The 17,196-nt window shown below is 30.1% G+C and overlaps 1 protein-coding gene and 1 long non-coding RNA gene across 5 annotated transcripts in view; both read left to right on the forward strand.

The window, feature by feature from the left end:
- Positions 1 to 17,196, forward strand: part of LOC129907232 (solute carrier family 12 member 6) — a 758,459-nt gene that overhangs the window by 25,077 nt on the left and 716,186 nt on the right. For all 4 annotated transcript variants that reach the window (XM_055983333.1, XM_055983338.1, XM_055983332.1 and 1 more), the window contains exon 2: positions 11,567 to 11,703. In XM_055983333.1, the coding sequence (XP_055839308.1) occupies positions 11,589 to 11,703 (115 nt within the window). In that variant the 5' untranslated portion in view covers positions 11,567 to 11,588. The remainder of the gene's footprint in view (positions 1 to 11,566; positions 11,704 to 17,196) is intronic.
- LOC129907238 (uncharacterized) lies at positions 11,730 to 14,098 on the forward strand. The gene is made up of 2 exons (XR_008770987.1): positions 11,730 to 13,100; positions 13,162 to 14,098. It is a non-coding gene; the product is annotated as an uncharacterized LOC129907238 (long non-coding RNA).

Raw genomic sequence — 17,196 nt, forward strand, 5'->3', positions numbered from 1 at the left:
TTCTTAAAATCCTAAAATAACAATAAATGTAAATATAAGATAGCGACGCAAGATACAATACATCCTCAATCACAACCATATTGCTCACAGATGTATGTCATAAAACACAATCTCTGAGCAATTACGGTTATGTTTGAAAGGGATCGACATGACCTAGCGTCGCTATTTATTTGTTCGTTTAATTCTCTACAGATAATTGAACACGATTCGTTTTTTTAATAAGGAATGAATTAAGAGTAGCATACAAAAAGTGAGATTTTTAAAGGCTTCAAAAGAGTACAATCCCGGACAATTGATAGAAACTATCCCGGATGTCCCCCACACAGCCAAAAAAGAGTACATGTCCGGGAAAACCCGGACGCATGGCAACTCTAATTCCGAATGAGCTGCACCTCGAAATTGTCCAGTTAAATGATCATGATTTCTTACACGATTTTCATTGAGGATATCACCACAGATAAAACATTTCTTAGCATTTATGAAATCAGTATCTTGTTCTTTAGTTAGCGTTTTCATTGGAATCACTTGTTTTAAAATTGAATTGATACGCTGCGCATCTTCTTTTAAACTATTCATAAAAACTTTAGTACAATCATCACCACGGTATAAAACAAATCTACTTAAAGAATCATCATAATTACATTTAATATAATATGCAAAGCTAAAAGGTTCATGCATTTGAATATTGTTTGAAAATGATTTTAGAGGGTTTGGTAAACATGTATCAAAAGGCTTTAAGGCTGCTTCAAAATCAGCATATATTACAAAAGGAACTCGCATTTTTTTATTGAAGCTTTTAAATTTTAAACAATTATCAATTTCAGTTTGTAATATGGTATGTACTTTATTACAGTCATGTTTCAGATGTTCATTTAGACGATCTTCACTCCAAAAATACATTAAGCATCCATCACATAACCACAATGCACCGTTACGTTTAGAAATTTGGCTACTAACTAACCTATTTAAATTTTTGATCCAACAATAATGTCCGTTTTCCCCATTTTCTAAATATAATAAGTTAACATGTTTTTCTCTTTTGTCACAAGTATAAAATAGAGGCCCAACAAGGGTATTATTTTCTAGACCTAATTTTGAAATATTTTTCATACTTATTGGAAACTCCACACCGTTTAAATTCAGCACTTTACTGTAATGAGGATATGATGAAACTCGATCTGCGTGGTCTTGACAAGGATATAAAGCAGATACAATCGCCCATGCAAAGCATGCATCATCGTTGTTCTTCACATTTATAATAGAATGTTTCAATTGAATATTCCTAGGTAATTCAATATAAGATGCTCCACGCATAGGATTGTATTTATTGATATTTATTTCGAGATATAACACTTCCTGCAATGCCCATCCACTATCGCGTTCTTGGAATTCTTCGCTTTTTGATGTGATGTCTTCAGTAAATTTTCGATAAATCTTCCTTAAATCCGTTGACTGGTTTATCACTTCATTTTTTGTATTAAATGACTTAGTATCGGTCACTGTTTCGTCGCTGTTATCCTTAACATATAATCCAAACATTTCGAAATTAACTTTTAAAACATTTTCCGCCTGTAGAACGCCTGTTACAAGTTCTAAAATTGTGCACTCTTGCTTTTTCATAAAGTCTTTATAGTCGATATGACGATCAAAATCTCGAATTTTATAACTTTTGATACGGCTCTTAAATGCAGTGCAGATCACTTCAACGTTGTCTAAATGCTTATTAGAAGCATTAGTTTTATGCAGATTACTGTTAAGATGTCCTTGGAACATAGATTTTTTGATATCCAATTTACAAAAATTGCAATGCTTCACTTCATTGTTCAAATCATTTTCGATTTTGACTCGTTTCACCTGTATATCAGATTCAGAACTCTTTCTTTTTTTTTGAAACCATATTATTTGAAATTGTCACTTGGTGATATTTTTTCATATGATATTGGTAATTTCTAGTGTTGTCGAAGATCATACCACAAACATCGCAAAGCACCGATATTTTATTTTCATGTTTCGATTGCATATGACGAACCAAGCTGTCTCGTCTAGTGAATGATTTTTGACAGTTATCACAACTGTACATTTTTATTTAATTATAGTTAAGTGCACCAATGGAATAAAATACACGTATCTATTTACGATTCACTGCTCTTCACTTGGTAGTTAGAAAACTAATGATCCTTGGAAAATAAGAACCCAACTCTTATACATTTACCAGCAACTTTTTTTAAATAAATAGAAGAGAACAACAACTAAGTTTGTGTTTGTATGTGTGCGTGATTAATGAAATTTTCAAAGTAAAAAAAAGCTTAAATAGACACTTTTTCAACAATTTATATTAGAAATACTGTGAGCAAAAATATATATTTATTTTTTTTAACTGATTTGAAATACAGGGTGTCCGGTAAAAAATGTATAAGCCTGAAATGACTGATAGCTAAATTTATGACTGCTCTAAAACCAAAAAGAAAAAATTTCTATCGCAACCAGCTTAGAAAATATTAGCTTTTTTTCGTTCAGTATATTTTAAGTTTCATCATCTTAAGTTGTCGTTCACCACAACCACGAATGAATGAATTTTATAAATTTGTTTTTTATAATTTTCTACAATAATTGTCTAAAACCATGAGCACTTAAAAATTTTCATAGCTGTTGCACTTTTTCTTTGAAAAAATATTGAAATTGGTTTTTCGATGCAAAATGTAAAAGAAAATTTTAAACACCTGTACTGTGGTATAAAATAAACTATAGGAACGAAGGTGGCCAACTTTTTTAAAAATATGTGCGACTAAGGCCGTGTGCGAATTGCGTTAAAATGTTGGTTAAAATATGACTTTGGTTAAAATTTGACACTAGCATGGTGAATAAAATGGGTTAAAATTTACCCAGCTGCGGAGCAGGGTAAAATTTGACACTAGTGGTTAAAATTTGACGTTTCTCAAGATAGAAAGATCAAGATTGATTTGAAATTATTTCTATTATAATGCGTTGATATTTTAAGAAATGTTAAAAGTATTAATACAAAGTACTTCCTCAAATTAATATATATTCATCTTGAAAAATTGAAAATCTACTATAATTGTTTGTTTGTTTTTTATTTTTTATATTTCTATTTTGTTGGCAGCTGGTGAACTACGAATTAGTGTTAGAAGACTGAATTAATAAATTTCTTTTTGATCATAATGAAATAGGAATTTATCGATAAAATAAAAAAAAAGTATGTGAAATTGAGAATTTCTTACATTTTCATACTAGAATATTTAACTTGATATATTTTCAACTGGGTTTTGTTAAAAAAAATAGTTAATTGAATATAAGAAAAACCATTTTTGAGGGTAATTTTGTTTTATCTTGAGGGAATTTTATTCAAAGTAGTACCAAGAAAAAAGTCCCATTTAATACATTTTATCCCAATTCGCACAGGAAAAAAATAAATTTGATCCCTTTTTTAACCAAACGTCAAATTTTAATAGTGGTAGAAATTTTTACCAACATTTTAACGCAATTTGCACACGGCCTAAAGGGAATTGCAGAATGGTAAAAATTTTAATCAAATCTAGAATTACTATGAAGTTATTGGTATCAAAGTGCAAAAAAAGTCCATTAATTTAATAAATTACTGACAGTATGACAGAGTATGTAAAGGAAAAGGTCTTTATTTTGTTTACAACTTTGATCAAATCATCCAGTAAAATCATTGGTTTGGGAGATATACCTAGACCAATTCGTAGGGATGGGAAAAAACCGGCCGGTTTGAACCGGTTTTGGGTTTTTTTGCTTCGGTCAACCGATTTTTTTCGGTTTTTTTGTCCTCCCGGTTTAAACCGGTTTTTACAGAAAAACCAAAAAACAGAAAAAAAACGGAGCAAAAAAAACGTCCAACAAAAAAAACATCCGACGAGACAAATAACTGAATACCGCCAAAACTTTCATTCCCTCTCTCAACTAACCATATAATTATAAATTTTTATTCATATTCAGCTTTAAAAATTCCTCAAAACTCCTACTAAGAGTGAGTTAACTCTTATAACAAAATCAAACTAAAAAATCTTTGCTTAGGGATTTTCTTCGAGAAAAAGTTTTTGAAAAAATATTGTTCAAATAAAACCAACTGTACCTACTCTTTAAATGTGTTACACAATAAAGTCAGAGATAAAGGTAAACTTGTCAATTGAACCTAAATAACAAGAATATTTAATATTTTTTTAAGTTAAGCTTATATACTTTAATAAACTGCACATTGTTACATAAAGGCATTAACAAGTATATGAGAGGTAAGACATAATCTACTATTGCTTTTTTTTCGTGATTTTAAAAAATTGTTTTAAGATGAATTTTTTTTGAAAGGCGACACACAGTGCGGCGATTGTATGGAGATGGTGGACAAAAATCAATTTTCCAAAAGGAATTGATTTTGCAAAGAAAAATGTTGTAGATGTAATAAAGAAAAATTCTTAAAAACTTGACGAAATTTTCACGGCCCCTGCCACGCCTACTTTTGTATATGATTATTTATATCTAAAAATCAGCGTGCACCATTTGAAGCGAATTTAGGAAATTTGATTATCTAGATGAGTGTAAAAATAAAAAAATAGTTTCGACCCTTTCCGCCCCCTGCCACGCCTACTTTTGTATATGATTGCTTATACCTTAAAAACGGTTTGCACCATTTGGACCAAATTTAGGAAATTTGATTATATAAATGAGTTAAATAAATATAAAATTGTTTTGACCCTTTCCGCCCTCTGCCACGCCCACTTTAGTGGCTAAAGGCTAAACGATTGCGAATTTTCCTTTTTTCGTCTTTGACGACGCTTCTAAATGTAGAGTATGTGTCTTCCACGACTAGTTCCCCCTTCATCAAGAGGGGATACATTTTGCAGATAGGTTAAAATGCTATCAGGAAGTGTAGGTCTATTTTTAAGCTTAGCTTCATGACGCTTCTCGAAGAAAACATGAACATTGTTCCCTTCGTCGAGGTTTGAGTCAAAAAACTTAATTTGGATTTTAAATCATTTTTAAATTGTAAGGAACATTTTTTATCTTCAATTCATACAGAATAATTATTAACATTTTCAATTCGTGATTTTTTATAAAAGAAATCCGTTTTTATAAATTTATAAATTTTTTAAAGATTTGACCTTGTCCTAGAAATGCTGAAAATTTTTAAGGTTAGCAAAAATTAGCATGAAAACTTTACATTTCCGCAAAGTAAAATATTAATACAGTGTAATGGCACTAAAAATGTTGCTATACTTTGCTAAAATTAATTTATAAACATAACTAAAATGGAAAAAAGCGTTAAAAAGCTGTTTTTTATGCATTGCTTCCCCCTCGGATCAAGATTTATGTCGAAATTTCTTACTTTTTTTCTTAAAACACTTAAGGTGGCAGTTGCTAGTACTTAACTATTTCAAAATAAACTCGATATCTTCATCTTCTCTCCTGTTTTTGTCAAAACAAATCCACCTTTCAAAAAGATTTTCATTTTTGTTGGTCCGACTTTCAACTACAAAAAGTCAAATATTTTGAAGGTTAACAAAAGTTAGCAATGAAACTAAACGTTTTCTCAAAGATCAATAACAACACAAGATAATGCCATAAATCATTGTGTAACAATTTGCTACTACAACTTTGTAGTAGAACTTTTTTCGATAGTTCAGCAAAATTCAAATTTATTTAAAAAATTAAATATAACTACTCATAAAAGTTTTCAATGTATCCATGATTATTATTCACAATTAAAAAAAATAAAACCTTGGTACTTTTCTTACACGAACCAAATGAAAATGCACAAAAATAAAATTTCGAGCTATCACAGTGACTAAAATTTTTTTTTTTGTGCTTTTGAAAGTCCCACTAATCCCCCAAAATGAGCAAAAAAAAATTAAAACCAGCAAAGAACAGTAATTTAACATATGCTTGACCAGCTGCATAGCTTAGAAGATCAATATTGCATTTTTGTTTTTTTTATTTTTGTCCACTAGTCAACGTACTGTGCGCCAGTTGCAATCTTGCCCAGGGGCGCCGCACACTGGGGAAATTTGTATGGGAGTGCGGAAAAAATTAAATAAAAACTGAACCACTGAATAGATTTGAATGAAATTTTCAGGGATGACAGTTTTCGTCGTAAGAAATTATTATTATTCATTTCCTCCCACTGCCACGCCCTTTTAAAAAAATTTGTGAGAGTAATAAAGAATTCCGATTCTCAATTTACTTGTACTTATAGCATTTTTTTTTTAAATTTTTTTGTATTATTGGAACCACCTCACCGATTTTAAATACATTAAATGGAAAAGAATAACTCATAGTAGGTACTGTTGTCGAGGTCCACGTCCACGCAAAATAAAAAAACCCAAATTATTAATAAAAAAACACTTTTTTCATTTTTTTATACAAATTTTTCAAAAGTTTATTCTTTTAAGAGAGCCATTTTTTCCTCAATTAAATGACTCTGATTCTTCTTAATAAAGGAATGGGTCAGATGATCTGTATTTTTCAATAATAATTTCAATTTAAATCTTGAGACATTCCATTAGATTTCTGCTTAGATCTTCGCATGAAATGCTTAAAATTCCCATTATTAATAAAATGTATAATAATAAGACGCATAATCCTTTTTCACTCGTTTTTAATTTGAATAGTTTTCAATATATTACATACATACATTTCAGTTACATATAACGAAAATTAATTTTTCCGAGCCAAGTTCAAAAAATCAAATGTAATTTTATTGAAGTAGATTTGTAAAAAAATGTGTTATGAATTAATTTTATTTTCTCTATTTGTCTTTTCGGATAAGAATTTCAAGCTTGCAGCCAAAAAAACAAAAATCTGACAAAAAGGAGATTTTTTACTTTTCAATTTTCTCGAAAACTAGAAGGCATAGAAACATATGGTTTTCAGTGTTTGGTAAGGAATTAATTAAGGCAGTGTTCTTCATTATTCAAATTGAATTCAAATCCCCAGCCTTGTCAAAAATAGTATATTATATGTTTTTTTAAATTTTTTTTCAAAATTTTGACTTTGAAATCGATTATTTCAAAAACAATTCACTTAAAGAACTTAATTTAAAAGCTCAAATTAAGCCTCATATTTTGGCTTTTAAACTGTAAGTGTTACCATTGATTTTTAATATTTTTTTGTTATTTTAAGTAATTTTTAAGAAAATGATTTTTGCGACCAATTGAAGTTTTCAATTACCAATAAAAAACGCAGTGGCACCTGGTGGCACCCAAATTTGGCCTTCATCGAAAGGGAATTTCATAAGGAAAAAGTTTTTAATAGTCTCTAACTGTAGGCAAGTGTAGCTAAAATTATATATACAAAAATATGAAAATATCAAGCCATTTTTTTCTCTTTTATTTAAATAATTATATAAAATAATTAACATCTTTAAAATTAATAATTTCTTCGATTTACAATAGACAAACGATGGCTTCTTTACGGAAAAATAAAAGTGTAAAAGTCGGCTCAAGCTAAAAAAAATTACACAGCTTTAATTTGAGGGTATTTTCATTTCGTTTTTTATACTTTCAACAACTTGTCCCTTTACAAAGCTCTAAAAAGTAAACTACAAGTCCGATTTTAGTAATTTTTTCTGATTTTGATTCAGATTTTATTCTAGAATTTAGAAATACTATTGAAATATTCTCCGAGGAACTTTAAATTTTGGACTTTTTTCCGCAAAATCCCCAGTGTGCGCCGGTAGTGCTTAAACCGGCACTGGCAGCATCTTCATAGTTTCATGAATGATTTCTGCCTGCCTGAGTGAGAAAATAGGAAACAAAAAAAAGTATTATATAAACACAAAAAAAAAAACAAAATAAATAACGAGAAGATGAGAGTGCATGAGCAACTTTTTTTAAATAAATAGAAGAGAACAGAAAGAAAGAGTGCATCAGCGCCAACTAAGTTTGTGTTTGTATGTGTGCGTGATTAATGAAATTTTCAAAGTAAAAAAAAGCTTAAATAGACACTTTTTCAACAATTTATATTAGAAATACTGTGAGCAAAAATATATATTAATTTTTTTTTAACTGATTTGAAATACAGGGTGTCCGGTAAAAAATGTATAAGCCTGAAATGACTGATAGCTAAATTTATGACTGCTTAGAAAATATTAGCTTTTTTTCGTTCAGTATATTTTAAGTTTCATCATCTTAAGTTTTCGTTCACCACAACTACGAATGAATGAATTTTATAAATTTTTTTTTTTATAATTTTCTACAATAATTGTCTAAAACCATGAGCACTTAAAAATTTTCATAGCTGTTGCACTTTTTCTTTGAAAAAATATTGAAATTGGTTTTTCGATGCAAAATGTAAAAGAAAATTTTAAACACCTGTACTGTGGTATGAATTAAACTATAGGAACGAAGGTGGCCAACTTTTTTAGAAATATGTGCGACTAAAGGGAATTGCAGAATGGTAAAAGTTTTAATCAAATCTAGAATTACTATGAAGTTATTGGTATCAAAGTGCAAAAAAAGTCCTTTAATTTAATAAATTATTGACAGTATGACAGTGTATGTAAAGGAAAAGGTCTTTATTTTGTTTACAACTTTGATCAAATCATCCAGTAAAATCATTGGTTTGGGAGATATACCTAGACCAATTCGTAGGGATGGGAAAAAACCGGCCGGTTTTGGTTTTTTTTGCTTCGGTCAACCGATTTTTTTCGGTTTTTTTGTCCTCCCGGTTTAAACCGGTTTTTACAGAAAAACCGAAAAACAGAAAAAAAACGGAGCAAAAAAACGTCGAACAAAAAAAAGATCCGACGAGACAAATAACTGAATACCGTCACAACTTTCATTCCCTCTCTCAACTAACCATATAATTATAAATTTTTATTCATATTCAGCTTTAAAAATTCCTCAAAACTCCTACTAAGAGTGAGTTAACTCTTATAACAAAATCAAACTAAAAAAACTTCGCTTAGGGATTTTATTCGAAGAGCTTTTTTTTTGGTTGACAAATTAGGTTAAATTTTTTTTATTGTCAAATCAAGCAAAATAACCGTAACCCGTTTTTTCCAAAAACCATTTATTTTTGCCCGGTTTTACCGAAAGGAAAAAAAACGGAAAAACCGAAAAACCGAAAACCGGTTTTTGTACTAACAACCGCCATACCTACCAATTCGTGCTATCCAATATGACGGATATCACAAGTGATGTGGTGTCCCGAAAACCAAGAATTAAGCCTTTCTAATACCCTTCTTTCAGATTTGAAAAAATCAGCCTTCTTATATTTCGTTACATGGAGAAGTCTATCTCTCCTGTAGGTACTGTTAGAAATTGATTTCTCGACTCCCATTGGTTTAGTAGGAAATCCCGCCATAGGACGACCTACCCTCATTGTTATACCAGTTGAAAGTTATATTTTCTGAAAGGTAGTGTCTAAGGAAATAAATTGCACATGGGTTGCCTAGCGATATCCTGTCAAGGCATAGGGTTGCCAGGTCTTAAAGTTTATTTTTCCGTATTTTTGAATACGCGACCCTGCTTATATGGCAAGCCAAAGAGTTATAAAAAAAATATTATGTTATAGGAAATTTAATTTGAAAATTTTATTTTTCAGGATTTTTTAAAATTTAAAATTTTTAGTAGGGTAAACAAAGGTGAATTTAGAAAATGGGCAAAAATCTATTTTTTAAACAAAACGTGATAAAAATAAAATTAAAATTGGAATCGATAGATGATATTATAAAAATATGAAAGCCACACATACAAATAAAAAATGTAAAAAATCTACAACGCGAGATATAGTCTTTTAAGTCATGACACTCCAATTCGATATTTGAGAAATAATTCACCAAAAATCAGAATGAAAGATTTTTTAAATAAATATATTTGATAAGTTAGAAAAAATAAATTAACTTGACACGTATCTGTCAAATTTTAAATTTAACTTACCGTTTTCGCGGAGGGATTTTTTGAAAAGGTACTTATTTTCGTATTTCAATATATTAAAGGAAAAAATCCCGTCAAAGGACGAGCTATCCATGTCGTTATACCAGTTGAAAGCTATATTTTCCTAAGGGTAGTGTCTAAAGAAACAGTTTGCACATAGGTTGCCTGGCGACATCCTGTCAAGGCATAGGGTTGCCACGCATTAAAGTTCATATTTTGAGTTTTTTCGACAACGCCACCCTGCTTATATGGTAAGTGTTAGAGATGTAAAAAAAATTATGTCAAAGAAAATTAAATTTAAAAAATTTGAATATTCAGGATTTTTAAAAATTTGACATTTTAGAAGGGGAAACTGAGGTAAATTTACAAAAAGGTCAAAAAGCTATTTCCTTAACAAAAAGTGGTAGAAAAAAGATTAATACTGGAATCGATAGATATTGTTAAATTATATAAGTCACTCATACAAACCAAAAATGTAAAAAATCTGCTCCTCGAGATATGAACGTTTTAAAGTCAAAACCGTGAAATTCGATGTTTGAGAAATAATTGACCAAAAATCAGCACGAAAGGTATTTGAAATAATGTTTATGTTATTAGAGAGCAAAAACAAAATAACTTGACACGTATTTGCCAAATTTTTGATTTGACTTTGTTTTTGGCTCCTGTGTAATTTAGAAGAATTACAGGTTTTTACAATTCAATTAATTTTAATTTCATTTCTATCACGTTTTGTTTAGAAAATAGATTTTTGCCCATTTTCTAAATTCACCTTTGTTTACCCTACTCAAACTTGAAATTTTAAAAACTCCTGAAAATTAAAATTTTTTTTATCTGTAGTTTAAGCATATGTAATTAACAAAATCGATGCCTGCCACCTCAACAGTGGTGCAAAAAGTGGCAAAAAATTGTTAAAGTTGTAAAAAAACGAGGTCACATGTCTAACATGATAACACCTGAAACCTGTCTTGAACGTTAGTTGGCATTGCCTTGAGAAAAAAAACCATGCCTGCCACCTGGACAGTGGGGCGAAGTTATCCTGCCGCTGACCTAAAGTTGTAAAAAAAAACCGTGAAATTGTTATATGTGATAATGGCTGAAATATGTTTAGATAGTTAGTTTGACATTTAAAATAGAGGAAAAACCATGCCTGCCGCTGGCGTCGCGGGGATAAGTCGCCGGCAGGATCGAAAATAGTCGCACACCCCCATACTGTATACAATCCAAAAATACTTTGTTTCTGGGTAGAAATCTAGGAGAGAAACAATGTTTTGATGAGACTTTTTAATAAAGAACGCTGAAAAAATAATATAAGTTCTAAAAGTCTAATATCGCTCCAAAAAAAAAAGGGAAAAGAGGGGAAAAACAGCCTTTACCCTTACTTGCTAGGTTTGAAAAATATGTATAATGAGGCAAGAGTTTCCTTAGCAAAAAGTAACTTTAACTAAATATTATTTATCAAATCGATAGGAAATGTTACAACAAATAACTCATTCCTTATTTTTTGTCGTGGGATATCCTGAAGGCGAGATATTTTAAAAAAGTAGATACTGATAAGAATTTCAAAAAAATCTGGAATTTTTTGACAGCATTGTTCATTGAAAAAATATGCATTTTATAGATTTTTACAATGTGTTTGTACATTCTATTTATTTCAGACAAAATAACCAGGATCGTTAAATGAACATAATGCCTGAAAGATTTAAAGTAACGAGGGCAAGAGGAGATGACGTAACACTTAATCATATTACTGAGGAGGACACTGTTACAGGAGAACTGTTATCATATACACAAGGTTAGTATTATTAAATAGAAACAAGCTATATCCCAATCCAATTTATAAGTTCAAGTGACCTCAACTCCAAAAATTTATAAACGCTTTATAAATTTTTGGAGTTGAGGTCACTTGAACTTATAAATTGGATTATATTCAATCGCTCCACGTAAAATAAAAATAATTTTAATAATTTTTTATTATTTCTGTTATTTTTTTCTTCGTTATTATATCCCAATCCTACCGCACGCTAAATACTAGGTATTTTTTTGAGAAAAAGTCAAAAAAATACAAAGTTCTTCGGACAACATTTTCAATGGCATTTCTGAGTTCTTGAATAAAACCTGAATTAAAATCAAAAATAACTGCTAAATTCGGACTTTTGGTTTACTTTTATTAGACTTGTGAAGGGACAAGTTGTTGAAAGTATCAAAAACACAGTGAAAATTCTCTGAAATAAAAGTTGTGTCAATTTTTTTTTTTTGCTTGAACTGACCTATACATGTTTTTTATGTAAGGAAGCCATATTTTGCCTATTTTAAATCGAAGGAATTATTACTTTTTAAGCTGCAAATGATTTTATATAATTATTTAAAGAAAAGAGAAAATGTTTTTTAATATTTTTGTATACCTACTATAATATTAGGTACATTTGCCTACAGTTGGTGACTAACAAAAACATTTTCCTTATGAAATTATCTTTCGATAGAGACCAAATTTGGGTGCCACGAGACTATTTTATTGGCAATTGAAAATTACAATTGGTTGCCAAATTAATTTTCTAAAAATTATTTAAAATCAATAACAATAAATATAAAAAAAAAAAAAAAAACAATGACAACACTAACTTATCTACAGTTATAAATGATAACTTTTTCAAAAGCCTGAATCTTACGCTTAATTTTTTTTAAATTATGCTCAATCAGTCGTTTTTGAATTAATCGATTTCAAATTCAAAGTTTGGGAAAAAAAATTTGCAAAAACATATATACGTAATACTAATTTTGTCAAGACCATCGATTTCAAATGAACTGATAAAAAAAAACTGCTTTAATCAATATTTTTACCAATCTACTACAGTCTACAGTACAATAACATTTGATTTTGTGAGCTTGGTTCAGAAAAATTAATTTTCGTTATATGTTGCCTAAATTTATGTAGGTATAATTGATAACTTTTCAAATTAAAAACGTGTTAAAAGGGATCGTACGTCATTTTATACGAAGATCTAAGCAAGCAGAAAGCTTATGGAATGTCACAAGGATAGATTTTAATTTAAATTATTATTGAAAAATACAGATCATCTGACCCCTTCTTTTACAGAAGAATCAGAGTAATTTAAGTGAGGAAGTAATGTCTCTCTTATGTATCTATATTAAGGTGGTGCCAAAATTCCTTGGTGGATGAACATCAATTAGGTAATTCTAAATAAAGAAAAAAAATCTCTAATTTTTGTTAATTTTTATTTCAACTGCCTAGTCTCGCAGCTCAATCCGGAAACTCCCATATAAAATTAGAAAATTACCTAAAAAAATCAAAGGTAATGACGTTTTACATGAAAATTTCACGTTGAATCCGAGAGAGGAAGGGAGTCAAATAAAAATCTAAAAAAATTATGGAAAACTTTTTTTTTTAACCGGATTGCGGCTATCCAACTGCATGTCCCAAATAAGGACCACCCTATCTAGGTATATACATATTTTATACTGTATAAAATGTGATAGAAGTGGGTTTTTGAATATTTTTAACTATAATTCGGGTTTTTTATGACAAAATCGAACGAACTGCTCCGTCATGTTTCTAAAAACATGAGGAGTAGCCATAATGAACATACGCGTGCATAGCCTTCTGTCAGAATTTACATTTTTGTTTTTCATGATTTTTGAAGTTATAATTCTTATGGGACGGTGGGTATGAAAATTTTTTTTTTTTGACAAGAATGTCAAAGGGATTATGACGCGATTGCCATCTCCGAGACAATTGGGCAGCAGGGCTGTCGTTTCACCTTTGGAGTTTGTAGAACTCTAGTACTTAAAAATGTAGTACGCAGCAGTACGGTAAAAAAAAAAAACACGGAACAAGGGCAAAGTTGCTAGTTTCATGTCGCAAGTTGCATGTGCCAAGTACCAAGTGGCATGAATCATGGTGCAAGTGCATGTGGCATGTTGGAAGTACCACGAGACATGTGGCAAGTTGCGCGTGACAAGTAGCATGTGGCAAGTTGGATGTGGCAAAATGCATGTGGCAAGTTGGATGTGGCAAGTTGCATGTGGCAACTTTTTTTTTTACGGGAGGAAATCTTCAAAAGACACTTGGCAGTATTCGACACCAAGTAGTGTGGGACTCTTAACCAATAAAACCACCTCTTTATCAGGACCAATCTTGAGAGATCGATATCAGATTTTTCTTTCTTAACTTTGTAAAATCACTTTGGGGGAAGTTTAAACTTTTAATACTTTCCCATGTTTTTTTTTAGACCATAAGCTCATGAGGCTTGGTTCTTCTTAATCTCCGAACATGGTTTATTGTATTCAAGTCATAAATAAAAGGAAAAGAAAACAAATTAGACTAAAATTAAACTTGTTTTGATATAAAGGCCATTCATCGTATAGATAAAATTTAATTTTTTTCCCCGGAAATTGGTATGAAGATTCTTAATTTCCAGTAATAAAGATTTTTTCATAACTATACTCAGAGAAGTCAGATTGTCATGGGTTAAGGTACGGAGATAGCATCAAAAACTTCCTAAGAATATCATAAGCTGAGATTGTTAAAAAAATACGCTGTTTGATTATTTTAATAATAATATAAAACAAAAATAATAAAAATATCAAATGAAATTCATTTAATATACTGAGTGAGAAGTATAACTTCAGTCGCGTGTACATGTGTACACACACTCTTTTTTTTAATTTAATATTGTGTAGCTTGTAATGAATGAACAGTTATGTGTGGTATATAAAATGAAAGGTAATATCATCAGGATGCTCAATAAAGTTAAATCAAATTTGTATTTGCTCTAGATCAAAAGATATAACCTGTTGAAAAATAGAACTTTATTTTACCGTCATCTCAAAATTGTGACTACAAAATTGATTGAAATTTGCACAGACATAGTTCTGTCTATTATCTATCTACAATATAAATTTCATTCATTTGTCTGTTGAAGAAAAAAAGATAAACTGTTAAAAACGGTCAAGAAACTTGGAACAAAAAAACTTGTTTTTCCCGTTTTTCGGTCAAAAATCATTTTAAAATACCAATTTTTTGCACATGTATGCGCACAGTTATAGACTACATGTTCTATAAGCTTGAGGTTTTTTGAAAATAAAAACTCACCCGAAAATACCCCAAAATAATTTTTTTCAAAAATTCATATTTCAAAACGCAGAGACTTAAAAAAAATTAAAATTTTATTACTCCAAATTTTGTAATAACAGTATACCGGTTTTTTGTATTGAGTGTGCATTTTGTAATTTGCTTCAATCTCTATATTATTTTATCTATCAAAACTGCCAACCCTCATTTAACTTTTTTGAAAAAAAAAATTAACTTTACGTATCCAAGATTTGTATGTATGAGCATTTATAGTTTATAGACCAATAATTTTTAAAATAAAAAAATTATTACTAGCAGCATATGGGTGATGGGAAAATTTAGGATAAATGATATATGAAAGGGGAAAAATAATTGCCACCACCCCCAAATTTTGCTTGCTCATTCGATAGAGCCATCTTGGATTTTAGTTTTTGTTAAATATCTCGATTTCTATGAATGTATCCTACATTAAAGTTGTGCATGCACCTAGAGAATTAATTTCCCCGTCTTTTATGTTAAGCACTTTTTTTCGATATTCTCAACATTTAAAAAGTTACAAATCAAAAAATTAAAAAAAGAAAAAAATTGAATTTTGAGCACTTTTTTCAAAATTTTGAAAAAAAACGTCCGAGAAAAGAATTTTTTGTTGAAAGTTTTCTTACCTGTTCAACTCTTTCACTGCACTGATTCCCAGCTGGTTCACAACAAATGAAGCAGAGATTTTGAAAGTCGAACCCAGAACTTTGTTCAAGCGGTTCTTCCAGCTCCAAAAATGGTTGTGACAAAGTATGGTCCTCAGTTGTATTTACAGGTAGTAAAGAAGCTCTTCTCAAATCCCCAAATTTTTTCCAGCAATGCAAGTGGATTACAACACTATCTATATTTCGTAGCATTTCCTCGTGCTGTTTCAGCCCTCGGATCATGCATGCCGAAATAAGCGTTTGAACACCTTTTTTTACTGTAGCAACCTTTCCAATTTGTAAAAGCTCAGTGCAAATAGAACAGGTGCTCATTTTTCCTGATTTCTACTTGTATTTTTTAAAACTTTGTTAAAACTGTGCCAGAAAATGGCCATATTAAAAATGTTTGTAAAAGACGATGTTTTTGGCTTTACAATAAAGGTAAAACACGTTATTGTAAGTGTAACCGTTGATTTTTAATATTTTTTTTTCAAATAAAATAAACTTTTTTTTTTAAATTGCCCCTCCCCGCTAAACGAAGGGGAATAGACCCCCTCCCATACATTTTTTTCTTTTCTCAACCGAACCTACACGCTCCAGCTTTTTGGCACATTGCTCCCTCATTTTTGGAAATTGCTCCCAGTAATTTACTTTTAAGAAGCATGAACATTTTCGAGGGCGTTGTGAACCCTCAAGATATTTTTTGTTCGGGCTGAGATTTGTTATGCTCTTTTTTGATGACTAATGGCATCCGTCCCTGGTATGTAGAAGAAGAAAAACAAAAAAAAAAGTGAAGTTTCACTCCACTCTACCGTTGAACTCTTTCTCGATTTGAAAAAATAAACCAACCGTTAAGATAATTAATAAAATAAAATAGGGAAGACAAAAGAAATAAAAGCTGTTTTCCAAATAAAATTCGTAACAAAGAATGTCCGTTATTTCGTCCTTTTCTTAAAAATTTGATCTCCACTAAGAAAATAAAATAAATTGGGGAAGACTTAAAAAATAGAAGCCAACATGTTTCCGTTAAGATAATAAAATAAGATAAGGAAGACAAAGGAAATAAAAGCCGTTTCCAAATAAAATGCGCAACAAAACAATGTTCGTTATTTCGTCCTTTTCTTAAAAATTTTATCTCCGTTAAGAAAATAAAATTAATAAGGGAAGTCTTAAAAAATAAAAGCCAATATGTTTTCGTTAAGATTATTAAAATAAATGATTAAAATAAGATTTGGAAGACAAAAGAAAGAAAAGCCGTTTTCAAATAAAATATGCAGCAAAAAATGTCCGTTATTTCGTCATTTTCTTTAAATAAAATCAAAAATAAATAAAAAAATAAAATGCGTAATAAGCAATATCCGTTATTTTCTGCATTTTGCGTGTTTTTTTTTTGTGTGCGTCTGTACGTTTGTACGTCTAGACGAGTCTGTATGACTATACGTCAATCTTTACAAAGAGCCATCCCAAGCTGTCGCATGGATTTTCATGAAATTTGGTATACTGACAATTTGTTTTT

Source organism: Episyrphus balteatus, chromosome 1, assembly GCF_945859705.1.
Source record: "Episyrphus balteatus chromosome 1, idEpiBalt1.1, whole genome shotgun sequence".
Classification (NCBI taxonomy): domain Eukaryota; kingdom Metazoa; phylum Arthropoda; class Insecta; order Diptera; family Syrphidae; genus Episyrphus; species Episyrphus balteatus.